The 12,297-nt window shown below is 46.1% G+C and overlaps 1 protein-coding gene across 5 annotated transcripts in view; it reads left to right on the top strand.

The window, feature by feature from the left end:
* Window positions 1-12,268, top strand: part of plxnb3 (plexin B3) — a 47,278-nt gene extending 35,010 nt beyond the window's left edge. For 4 of the 5 annotated variants that reach the window (XM_055510117.1, XM_029156750.3, XM_029156751.3 and 1 more), the window contains 22 exons: window positions 89-268; window positions 2,064-2,192; window positions 2,267-2,367; window positions 2,442-2,574; window positions 3,423-3,582; window positions 3,708-3,816; window positions 3,935-4,043; window positions 4,128-4,244; window positions 6,973-7,086; window positions 7,251-7,341; window positions 7,563-7,732; window positions 7,811-7,962; window positions 8,049-8,154; window positions 8,340-8,476; window positions 8,692-8,868; window positions 8,952-9,117; window positions 9,273-9,404; window positions 9,670-9,774; window positions 9,848-10,009; window positions 10,943-11,094; window positions 11,245-11,345; window positions 11,427-12,268. In XM_055510117.1, coding sequence (XP_055366092.1) covers window positions 89-268; window positions 2,064-2,192; window positions 2,267-2,367; window positions 2,442-2,574; window positions 3,423-3,582; window positions 3,708-3,816; window positions 3,935-4,043; window positions 4,128-4,244; window positions 6,973-7,086; window positions 7,251-7,341; window positions 7,563-7,732; window positions 7,811-7,962; window positions 8,049-8,154; window positions 8,340-8,476; window positions 8,692-8,868; window positions 8,952-9,117; window positions 9,273-9,404; window positions 9,670-9,774; window positions 9,848-10,009; window positions 10,943-11,094; window positions 11,245-11,345; window positions 11,427-11,665 — 3,042 coding nt within the window. In that variant the 3' untranslated portion in view covers window positions 11,666-12,268. Of the gene's footprint in view, window positions 1-88; window positions 269-2,063; window positions 2,193-2,266; window positions 2,368-2,441; window positions 2,575-3,422; window positions 3,583-3,707; window positions 3,817-3,934; window positions 4,044-4,127; window positions 4,245-6,972; window positions 7,087-7,250; window positions 7,342-7,562; window positions 7,733-7,810; window positions 7,963-8,048; window positions 8,155-8,339; window positions 8,477-8,691; window positions 8,869-8,951; window positions 9,118-9,272; window positions 9,591-9,669; window positions 9,776-9,847; window positions 10,010-10,942; window positions 11,095-11,244; window positions 11,346-11,426 lie in introns of those variants that run through there. The other variant, XR_005897889.2, reaches the window with a different exon arrangement.
* Window positions 12,269-12,297: the final 29 nt, after the last annotated feature.

Below are 12,297 nucleotides of genomic sequence, written 5' to 3'. Positions count from 1 at the left end.
CAATCACTTTTTTTAAACTAGTGTTAATTAACAATCTTAAATATTATTAAAACATGACTATGTTAGTTTACCTTCTCTTTAACTTAAGGTTTCTCTCTCTGAGTACACGTGTGGTGGGGAGCATACCCCTAACCCCATCGCCAGCGCTGTGCCGCTCCAGGCTACACCAACCTTCACCTCCACCACCCAGCTGAGCGCTGTCACCACAGCAACAGAAGCGGGACACACCATCGCCTTCCTTGGAAACCGAGAGGGATACCTGCACAAGGTGTCAGTATGAATGTGCCTGTTGAATGTAAACCTGTGGGCTCAAATATTGAGGTGTTTCTGAACCTGAGGAAGGATTCTGCACTTCCCTGTTTGTGTTCTTAACTGGAAAGTATGAGCTGCACCAGGAAACACCTCACTGAAAACACACAACAGCAAAACGCATCTCATTTACATCACACACACGGCGCAAACACAGACCAGCTTGTAGCCTCAGGCTCTCTATCAACACAAAAACACACACTGACAATGGCTCACTGTGTGTGTGCGAGACAACTAACAGGCATTTAGCTGGAGGGGGAAGACTGTGCAGAAGCGTCCCCAGTTTCTGTGCAGAAACTGGGGAGCATGCTCAGGCTCTTGTTGCTGATTGGTTATTGGTCCCCTAGGTGCACTCTGGGTATGCATCCAGCAGGACGTCCCTGGAACATTTACAATGTGTGTGTGTGTGTTAATGAGGTCTAATCCTGCCTCAAAGCCTCAGTGTGGAAAACAGCAGCGCTTTGATTCATCCTGTTAATATTTAATGTCTCACACACAGCAGCACCATGTTATCAGCAGAGAACTGCGGCACAAATAATTCTGATGATTTTTCTGTGATTTAGTTGAGCTTTGTAGCATCTCCTCCCATCTCCACATTAGACCTCAGTGCTGCAGGAACCTGCCTCATAAATCGCAGGTAGAATTGGCAGTGAGGCAGTCATAAGAGGGCAACCATGTGCACATGTGGCTAATGGTCACTTCTACTCTGTTTAACTCAGTTCAGTTCAGTTAATCCATCCATCCATTTTCTAAATCGCTTATTCCCTAATGCGGGGTCGCGGGTGGTGCTGGAGCCTATCCCAGCTGTTTTTTGGGGGAGAGGTGGGGTACACCCTGAACAGGTCGCCAGTCCATCGCAGGGCAACACACAGACAGACAACCATTCACACACACTCACACCTACGGGCAATTGAGTTCAATTCAATTCAATTCAATTCAATTCAATTCAATTCAATTCAATTCAATTCAATTCAATTCAATTCCATCCTATCCAATCCAATCCCATCCCATCCCATTCCATCCCATCTCATCCCATTCCATTCCATTCCATTCCATCCCATTCCATCCCATTCCATTCCGTATATATAGCGCCAAATCACAACATAGTTATCTTAAGGCACAGGCTTAAGACCTCTAACTGTGTTTAGGTTTTGTTTGATATTTGAGTTATGGCTTCTACACGGAAATGAGAAAAGAGCCCAAACCTTACCTCGCGTAAAAGTTGGTACAAATTAAGATCCACAAATGTGGAGGCGTCGTCTATGCGAACAAAAGAAAAATTATTGTATGAAAAGAGAACCAGATGAATCACTGAATAAACCCTGCTATGACCAAAGAGGTGAATGGGAGGAGAAGGGTGACAGAGAACAGGGGAGATAATCCTGGTGGGGTTGCTGTCCCAGTCCAGTCATCCTGGAAAGCTTGGGGCAGACAGCAGTCCGGTGTGTTGCCACAGTACAGAGTTTGGCTGTAATGGAACACAGAGTCAGAGGGCCACAATCAAGCGGAAGAACTGACTCTATATATACTATATACTCTATACTTTCTGAAACCAAACATTTTGAAGTGCATATGATCGTGAATAGTCTCTGGAGTTAACGCTCAATGAAGAATGAACAGTTGTGTGGATGATACATGCACTGAAAACACATGACATCAGGTAAAAACTGGGAGGCCACTGGGAAGGACTGACCACAACAACACTCGGCTCACATTCAGCTGTAATGTTTACGTGGCCTTGTGAACTGTTGCAGGTGCTGGTAGGCGCTGATGGGTCTGGTGACCACTATGGCACCGTGTCAGTCGACCCTGGGAGTGTTGTCAGTGCCGATCTCCTGTTGGACCCAGGCCAGCAGAATGTTTATGTTTTAACCAACAGCAGGGTGAGAGATAAACTTGGCTTCCTAGCATCAAGTATTTTTGTCCAGCGATGTATTTAAAACTGTCTGTGTCTCAGCTGTCAAAGGTTCCTGTCTCGCTATGTGACAGACAGACAGACTGTGGGTCCTGTCTGTCTGTCAGAGACCCGTACTGTGGCTGGTGTGTCCTGGAGGGAAGGTAAGTCTCTTAGGTGCAGGTTCTGCTCCTTGATCACAACCATAAATCTTAATTTTAAAATGTATTTGATGCAGATGTTCCCGTAAACATCAGTGTCAGCGCTACTTGCAGCCCAACCAATGGCTCTGGAGCTTTGACCCTAATAGCCAGTGTGTGAAGGTGCAGAGTCTGCAGCCGGCCAATCACAGCAAAGATGAGCAGACACAGGTAGGTCTCATTAAAAGTGATGCTTTCGTTACTGGGGTAGCTAGCTGGATGATGGGTTGAGGCCTAGACTCCTCTAATGAAGAACAAGTAATGACTAAAGCATCTGACTTGCTTTTAAGTGTGTTGGTTCCTTCCAGTGGGGCGACACCGCCGGTGGGTAGCACCGTTGCCTCACATCAAGAAGGTTCTGGGTTCGATTCCCGGAGGCGGCCCTGCTTTCTTTCTGTGTGGAGTTTGCACGTTTGTGTTTGCGTGGGTTCTCGCCAGTTCTCCGGTTTCCTCCCACAGTCCAAAGACGTGCATTAGGTTGATTCTCTCCATTGCCCGTAGGCGTGAGTGTGTGTGTGAATGTGAGTGTGTTGCCCTGCGATGGACTGGCAACCTGTCCTCCTGGGGGACCTGTCCAGGGTGCCTCTCGGCCATAGATAGCTGGGATAGACTCCCGCACCCCCTGGGATTCAGCGGTTTGAAAAAATGCATGGGTTCCTTCCAGTCAGACAGTAGGTAAATTGCCTGGTTCTCCTGCCAGAGCTGCATTTGGTGCTGGATGGATGACTAGTCAAGGTAGTTATCCTGATGAATGAGGAACCAGGTTTGACACTGGGTGAAACACAGGGAAGACACGGGGTGTCCTTGTTTCAAGACCCACTGTAGGCCCACTACCTGGAGTCGGTCAATATGAACAGATCCAGAGGTTCATCTCTGGATTTGTGAACATGAGGCAGCTTGTACCAAAATGTAGAACCACTGAGCTGTGGATCTCCTCCTGGGGGACCTTTTTGGTCAAACCACTCGTCCCAGCTGTTGTTGTTTACCAGATTATATGTTGTCTTGTGTCCATCTCCAAGGTAACGATCTTAGTTGTCCAGCTTCCCACCCTCACTAAAGTGGAGTCCCTGTCCTGTGCCTTTGGACTGCTCCCACCTGAACCTGCCATTATCATGGCAAACAGCATTACCTGTCAGTCACCAGCTCCAGAACTCCTCCCACCTATTCCAACAGGAAATGGCAAGTAGACATTATCAGGAGTCAGTTGATACAGTTCCAGCGCTCATGGTTCTATAACTACAGTATGACAGAGCCATAATAATGCAGAAAGTTTTGACAATGCCTAATACGTTCTCTTCTTCCAGATAACATGATCCTCCCTGTGTCTCTGATGTTTGGTCAGGTGATCATCACCACAGGAAACATGACTTTCTACGACTGTGGTGGCGTAAGCAGATTGAACAAGAGTTCCCAGTAAGAGTCCAGAAAGCACCCAGTCCTGTACTGGTTCAAAATGGACAGTGATAGTAATTGGTGATGCAAGTAAACAAGAAAATTGGCTGATGATGATGAGAATGATTATGTATTTCAGGTGTCTGGCGTGTGTCAGCAGCAAGTGGACTTGTAACTGGTGTCCTCTGGATCAGCTCTGCACTCACAATCACAGCTGTCCCAACCAGCACATCATCCTCAACCAGAGAGTGCGACAGCTGTCTGTCAGTGTGTCTGTCTCCCTATCAGTCTGCCTGTCTGTCTGTCTAACCTTACTCACTGTCTGTTGGCAGGAGTCTCCTGTTCCTACTTCCTGTCCTCTGGTCTTCGCTCTGCAGAGTTCGATCTTAGTCCCAATGGGTCTGCAAACTACTGTGGTTTTACTGGGACGAAACCTGGACATCTACACTGTGAGAAAAATATCTAAATATAATATAAGAAACATTTGATGTAATAAAATTAATCCAGGCCTGATGCCTGGTTGGACCTAGGTAGGCCCAGGTGTCAGTCTGGCTTGGTCAGTGTCTGTTTAGGTTGTGATTGGGTGCCATGAGTTGCTTTGAAACAGTGTTTGCTGTTCTACTGAGAAACACATTAACTAATTATTGATTACAATGACAAGTGACTCCAAAACAAATGGACCACAGTAATGCCACCATAGACACTGTTACAACCCATAAGCAGATCACCACATGACCAAATCAGAAGCCATGAATGAACAAGGGGGTGCGTCTCCTCCTTAAGGAATGCAACACTGCCTTCAAATCAGGTGACGCAGAAGCCTACAGCATTTCCAAGGCAAATCTGAAGAACAAAGAATCTGCCTCCAAAGAAAATGATTCCATCAACCAACCACTCACCCATCATACCCACCTCCACAGATGTCTGCATTGCGCTGAGCTGGATCAAGGTACACAAGGCTGCTGGACCAGACGGCATCCTTGGGTTCTCAGGGCATGTACGGAGCACCTCACTGTGGTATTCACAAACATTTTTACATGTCTCTCACCCAAGCAGCTGGGCCAACATGCTTCAAATCCCCCGCCATTGTACCAGAAACACTCTAGCCTAACATGCCTGAATGACTACCACCCAGTAACACTCACTCCCATCATTATGAAGTGGTTTGAGCGGTTCGTCCTGGCACACCTGGCGGACTCTCCCATCCACACTAGACCCACACTAGTTTTCCATCCAGAAGAAGCTGCAGACTGGTCGGGTTGTGGACTCTGAGCCGAGCCGAGCTGAGCCAAGCCAGCTGTGTGGGGCGCAATCATCCTTATGTCAGAAAGGCATCAAGTTTCCATACAACGGTTGATCAGGGCATCATTAAAGCGCAGTTTGCATCGAGAGCAGGTTTATCTGACGTGACTGGACTCATCGACCGGACTCATCGATATAAAAGCACCGTCACAGGATGAAACATGAGTCAACAGAAAACACTTTTAGTTTATCAACGTACAAATAATCTAATGCACAAATGCAGCTACAGTCAGCAACACTATAGCCAGGTGCCTGGTTTAACGATGATTCATTTATTTTAATGAACACAGTGGTTGGGATCAGGTTTCTTGGACAGTAAAAATTCAACTGCCCAAATATTAATTCTTGTTGCGCAAAGAACCTGTGGTTCACCAAATATCATCCTGGCTTCAGTGTCAACACTAGTCAGGCGTTCCTATTCGTTGCTGAACACAGTTTCAGGGGGTCAGATCGTCTTCTCCTTCACCTCCGCCTGTTTTCGTGTCACTTTTGGATGGATGGCCACCCTTCGCTTCATGTCCACCTTTACAGTATGTCAGACAAATTTTCTTTTTATTTCCACTACTGTGCGGAACCTGCAGCATTAACACCTGCACACATGGTCCCATTTGGTATGCTGTGCTGATGCAGACTGTATTTAAATGAATTAACATGTTTATATGGAGGTGTGTCATGGGCGGTGTCTGCTACTCATTCACCTGCACGCAATTCTATGTTGATTAGGATGTACGAAGGAAACATAGATTACGTACATAGATTCACACTTAGTACAGGTTCATACATCTCTATTTACACAGTTTTCTGAATCTGAACTTACGCCAATTTTAGTGGGAAATATACACAAGTCTTTGTATTGTACATGAGGCACCTGGACATTAGCACTTCACTCTGCAATTGAATTATAGACTTTCTGACCAACAGACCTCAGCATGGTAGGTTAGACCACATCTGTTCCACCACTATCACGCTCAACACCAGTGTACCATCGGGGTGTGTGCTAAATCCCTTCCTCTACTCCCTCCTCACTGACAACTGCAGGCCCATGCACGGACCGAACCCCTGGCCACTCGGTGCACAAGCAATAATCTGCTCCTTATCACCAGCAAGACCAAGAAGCTCATTGTGGACTTCAGGAGGAAGAGGAGAAGCTCACACGACACCATCCACATTATCAGCGTGGCCTGTCTCACGTTTTAAGTTCCTGTGGATCCTACATCTCAAAAGACATGATTTGGACTACCAACACCTCCAGTTGGATCAAGAAGGCTCACAAGCGCTTCTTTTTCTTGGGAACACTTAAGAAAAAACAGCTGTCCTCGTCCATTGGGGTGAGCTTCTACTGCAGCACAACAGAGAGCATCCTAACCAACTGTGTCACAGTTGCTCACAGTTGCACATGCTCTGAGCTGCTCTGCTGTGGAGCGTAAGGCACTGCAGCAGGTGGTGAGAACTGCCTAATGCATCACGGGGACTCCACTTCCGCCATTGAGAACATCCAAAAGAAACATTGTCTGCATTGTCGATCACGTAGTATTCTCAAGGACTCCTCTCATCCCGCCTATGAATTGTTCTCTCTCCTTCTTTCGGGCAGGCGCTTCAGGTTCCCCCGGACAAAAACAAGCAGAATAAGGAACAGTTATCTGCCAGCATATTGCCGATTACAATAGCAACGACTATATATCTTTATGTACTTGTAAATTTCTGATAATAGTTAATAGCAACATTTATATTTATATTATGTTCATATATATCTGCATACTCCTGCATATATGCTAATCTATGTTCATCTACTGTAAATCCCTGATTCCATACCAGCCAAAATGTTGGCTCCAATGTCACCAACGTTAACGCTTCCTGTTCTGCCTTCGTCTCTAGGACCAAGCTCCTTACAGCTGTGTCGTGGAAATTCAGCAAGTAGAGTTTAACCTGACAGCATCTGTGGAAAGAAGAGACGACAACACACACACTTTCACCTGTAGCCCCCACCAGGTAACTTTGACTTCAGTTGTTTCTCTGACTCCACCCATCTCTCTGACTCAATTTGTTTCTCTGACTCCATTCATCTCCCTGACTCTACCTGTCTCTGTGACTCCACCCATCTCTTTGACACTACTTGTCTTTCTAACTCCATCCGTCTCTCCCATTTTCCTTAGTTTCGCTTTGCAGTCAGTCAGCTCCAGTATTCAGCAGCTGTCTACTTGCGTAAAGGAGAAAGACGCATTGATGCCTCATCTGATCTCAGACGTAAGTACCATTGTGTCTCATTGCAGTTACATCAAAGTGGGGGGCCCTATGGCTGGGTCCCACAACTTTGAAGGCCTGTTTTAGGGTCACTATGGGATTTTAGGGCTGAGGTTGGTATTGGGTTTTAGTTAGGAAAAAGGTAAGACATCTGCCTTTAGTTGTGATACAGTAGTTAGAGTACACATGTGCACGTCACTGATACTGTGACTTCTCTCTACCAGTCCAGCTTTATGATTGCCAGGCGGGGCAGTCAGACTGCTCCCAGTGCAGGGCAGTACCTGAGGAGTATGGATGTGTATGGTGTCCAGGAAACCCCGCCCCAAGCTGTGTTTACAACCAATCCTGCATAAGTATACCTGCAGACACCTGTCCGCCTCCTCAGATCAGAGAGGTGAGTCCAAGGATTGATCCATACTGAAAATAAAGGACACAGAAGCCTTTAGTCTGCTCGTCAATCTGCCTACTGCAGGTGATGCCCATCTCTGGACCTCTGGAAGGAGGCATCTTGGTGACCATCATAGGTACAAACCTTGGGATGAGGTACCAGGATGTGCTGAGTGGAATCAGCGTGGCAGGTGTTCAATGTCTTGTCCAACCCAAAGGCTACCAGATCTCCACCAAGTGACTACCTTCCACAAATGTCCTCACAGAGATATGATCACGGGGAGACAGATATAATGACTGACTGGTGGTTTGTGTCTGTTCAGGGTTGTGTGTGAGCTGCAGCCCAGTGGGACATATATGGACGGACCTGTTAGAGTTTCCATAGGGAAGATTCCCCCAGGCAGGTCGACCCAGACATTCGTCTATCAGGTGAGACTCTTTTTCTTCCTTCACCTGGTCCAGTAGGTGGGACAGAGCCAAGCTTTCTCACTGAGAGTTGAAGCTTAAATCCAAACTCTCCAGTAAAGCTGTTTTATGTTAGGGTATTATGGTTCATGTTCGAATTTAGGACATGAATTCAATTCATCAACCCCCCCCCCCCCCCGTGTATGCAGGACCCTTGCCTCCTGTATCTGGTTCCTGATAAAGGTCCAGTTTCTGGAGGAACAAGACTGACCATTAGAGGACGGCAGCTGCTGACAGGACAAATGTCTGACCTGAAGGCCTTTGTGGGTTCCCAGCCTTGCTACATGTGGGTATCACACTGCTCCTGTTGAACACTTTAATCCAGTGTCATCACAATGTGTTGACCTGCTGTAGCTTCAGAAAGATTCTCACCGGGAACCACAACACAAAAAACACACAGAGTCAGGGGACAAGCAGGTGTTTTCTGTCTGAATCCTTAAAAGACTACTTTAGGTCTGTTTGTGTCATATCTCATTACCTTTTGTATTTGTTTCCTCTCAGTGTGGAGGAGGTACATGACAACCAGTTAGTGTGTGAAACTGGTTCCAGTAACCAGACTGGTGGAGTTCCAATTCGGGTTTTCTTTGGCAAGGCTGAGCGAACCATTCCCAACACCACCTTTCGTTACCTTGATGACCCAGTCATAACCGAGGCCATGCCAGCTGAGAGCTTTTATGCGTAAGGCTGTCGTAGTCAATGCTCAGTAATTGTTTGAGCAGGTGACTAAGTGTACTAATAAGGTAACAACTTCCTGTCCTCAGCGGTGGACGTGCTGTCATGGTGACTGGCAGCAACCTGGATGTAGTGCAGCAGCCACTTTTAGTGGTATGGGTGGAACCACTTGAAGTTCAGAGGGTTAAACGAAGAAGACGATTAGCTCTGCTCACATCTAAGCAGCAGCTGGTCTTTAACAACGCCATGACAATGGTAAGAATAATTCAGAGATTGGCTTCAGTAGTGAGCATCAGTTGTTTCCTATGAACTGTGGAGATTTGGGGCTTTCAGATGTGCAGGTAAGTAAGCATAGAAAGATTGGAGGGGCGATCTGGTAAAAAGTAACTTGCTCTTTCTCTTTTACTCAGATGTCAGAACGCTGTTTAGTCCTGTCGTCCTCTCAGATGAGCTGTCTGACCCCCACAGTGACCCCAGACTTCAAAGTTAAAGGGGTTTGGTTTCAACTAGACAATGTCAGAGTCCACTATGAGGGCATTCAGGTACATCTGGTCCAACTGTCTAACTCTATGAAACATAATGTTACAGTACAAGAAAGAGACATAAAATACAGTTTGATGAGAGTCAGTATGATTATATGAATTTTGATGTTCCTGGAGGAGCAAACATCCAGAAATTCAGCAGAACAACATTCTGAAGCTCTAATGTAGCTTCAGGATCATGAGCAGGTAGAACCATAAAGAGCTGGAGGTTTCCGGGTGTATACCAAGACCGACTTTCTGACAGAGGAACCTGTCTGTTTCTCAGGGAAAGAGCTTCACCTACTATCCCAATCCAGAGCTTTTCCGTCTGAATCGGGAAGCTCCAGATGTCCCGTACCGATTTAAACCAGGAGGAGTCATTGCTGTAGAGGTAAAAACATTGTTCATCTGCTGAACCACAGAGCTGCTTCAGCCACTCACTGATTCTTGTTTTTATGGGTCAGGGCCAGGATTTGACCAGAGCAATGTCCAGAAAGGAAGTGAAGGCCCAGCTTGGGGATCAGGAGTGTGAGGTGAAAACTCTGGACAACACCCACCTGTACTGCGAACCTCCGGAGCTCCAGCCAATGAGTGTCGATGATACTAACAAGTTGCCAAGCCTTAAGGTAGAACATGGGCTAAATATCAGGGAAGTTCGACCCCCACTCTAATAACCACAGTCCACCCACCCACATTAATGTTAAGATGGTTTCACTACTGATTCTCGTTCATTTGAAAGATGAGGCTGTCACAGGTTTAGAAAACATGCCAACGTTACGTTCAGTACATCTACCACAACGTTGGGTTCAATTTAACACATGTGGTGGAAATTTTGCAATAAAGGCAGATGAGAGAGAGTTGTCCTTTTGTGCGATTTATTGAAATAATAAAGAAAATAAAAATAATGAGGAAAGCAAATAAAAAAAGCCAGCTGGGGAGATCAGAACATACACCACGGAGGTATAATGCAAAGATCACCCCGTTCTGAGGTTGTCTCTGCCTTTTAACCTCTCTCCCGGGACCTGGCGGAATCTTCCTATCACACTGTGGGTGAAGATGTTTACATTACACAGGGAATACACAAGGTCTACAGCCTTGGGTCTGGTGGGGCATCAGATAGAAAGGAGCCAGAGACCAGGGGTAAAAGGCAGACACAAGCCATAAACAATCGGTCAGTCAAACACAACATTAGATGTCAGCACTTAATGTGCGACAGAACCTTGAGAGGAAGATAGATTGTTTGTCTAATAATGTTCAGTTCTGGGTCTAATCAACAAGTACAGAATGCATGGTTACTGTACAGAGTCAGAAATGAACACAAGAGCATTAAAGTACAATTTTTCCATTACACACACAAGTAATTTCAAGGCACTCTAGGTTTATTAAGGTTTAATTAAAGTGAAGTGTATAGAAAAGTCTTTTCTACATTTACCACAGGGCAGGAAGTAAATCGGTCCTCTCTGAGACCATTGTCCCTGCATTTGATTGGTCACAATGCCAAAAGCTGTAAACAGATACAGTAAGTGGACCCAGAATTAGTAGTTCCTTTTTGTTTTCAGGTGATCATGGGAAACCTGCAGGTGAACCTAGGACTGGTAGAGTATGACAGTAACTCTTTGCTGTCACCTGTCCCATTGGCAGCTCAGATTGGTTTAGGGGCAGGAGCAGCCATCATCATCCTGTCAGTGTTGATCGTCATCCTCATGTACAGGTAGAGGTTACATTTTATTTGTTCTGTCTGATCATTTCCGATTCTGAATCATTCAGGCTCATAATTTAGTTTGCATCCCTCCCTCAGGTGGAGCTGTGCTTGAGCCAGAGTTAATAACCAGCCTCTGTTTTTCTGTGGGTATCTGTGTAGGAGGAAAAGTAAACAGGCTCTCAAAGATTATAAAAAGGTTCTGCTGCAGTTGGAAACTCTTGAAATCAATGTGGGAGATCAGTGTCGCAAAGAGTTCACTGGTAGGAAACCAGTATCAGCTGCATTTTACATTAAATTTAGTGTCTTTCTGCTAAATTTGTGATTTATTTCACCTTTTTCAGACCTAATGACAGAGATGATGGATCTGAGCAGTGATGTTGGGGGACCAGGACTCCCCCTGCTGGACTCGAAGACATATGCAGAGAGGGTGTTCTTCCCCGGGCAGCAGACACCACCACTGAGCCGCCAGCTGGACCTGCCAGAGTCCAGGAGGCAAACGGTGGAGCAGGGCCTGCAGCAGCTCAACAACCTGCTCAACAACAGACTGTTCCTCACAAGGGTATGTGCTGCAGCTGTCTGATTCAGCTGTCTGTAGCCTTAGCTTGAGTTTCCCACTATTACACAGCTGTTATTCAATCACCATGGCAACAGTTATAGCAGGGCTCAGTGGAGATTATCAGTCATCCAGGTGGAACAGTCTGAACGTTGAGTCATGTCAATTGGATTTCCTCTTTTCTGGTGAAATCAGTCTAAAAGAAGCCTCCTAGATTGGTGGTGAAATGTTTCTACTGAAATCCAGTTGACATTCAATTAATTTCAATTGAATTTTATTTATGTAGCGCCAAAGCACAACAAGATTGTCTCAAGGCACTTTACAAGGTAAGGTTTAAGACCTTACACAACTAAACCCAACAGATCCCACATACAGCAAACCTTTAATTACAATTTCACAGCAACAGTGGAAAGGAAAAACTCCCCCTCTAACGTGGAAGAAACCTCCAGCAGAACCAGGCTAAATGTGGGCAGCCATCTGCCTTGATCGGTTTGGGGGAGGGGATAGAGAGAGAGAAAAACACAGCAAGAACAAACAAGCAACAACAGATCACAGGCAGGGTGGTTGGGCCAGAGACTGGACACAGGCAGGATGGTTGGACCAGAGACTGGACACAGGCAGGATGGTTGGACCAGGGCCTGGACATAGGCAGGATGGTT

This window comes from Betta splendens, chromosome 7 (assembly GCF_900634795.4).
Source record: "Betta splendens chromosome 7, fBetSpl5.4, whole genome shotgun sequence".
In the NCBI taxonomy this organism is placed as follows: Eukaryota; Metazoa; Chordata; class Actinopteri; order Anabantiformes; family Osphronemidae; genus Betta; species Betta splendens.
Note: the sequence above shows the minus strand (reverse complement) of the source record. Positions and strands in the feature narration are given on the sequence as shown.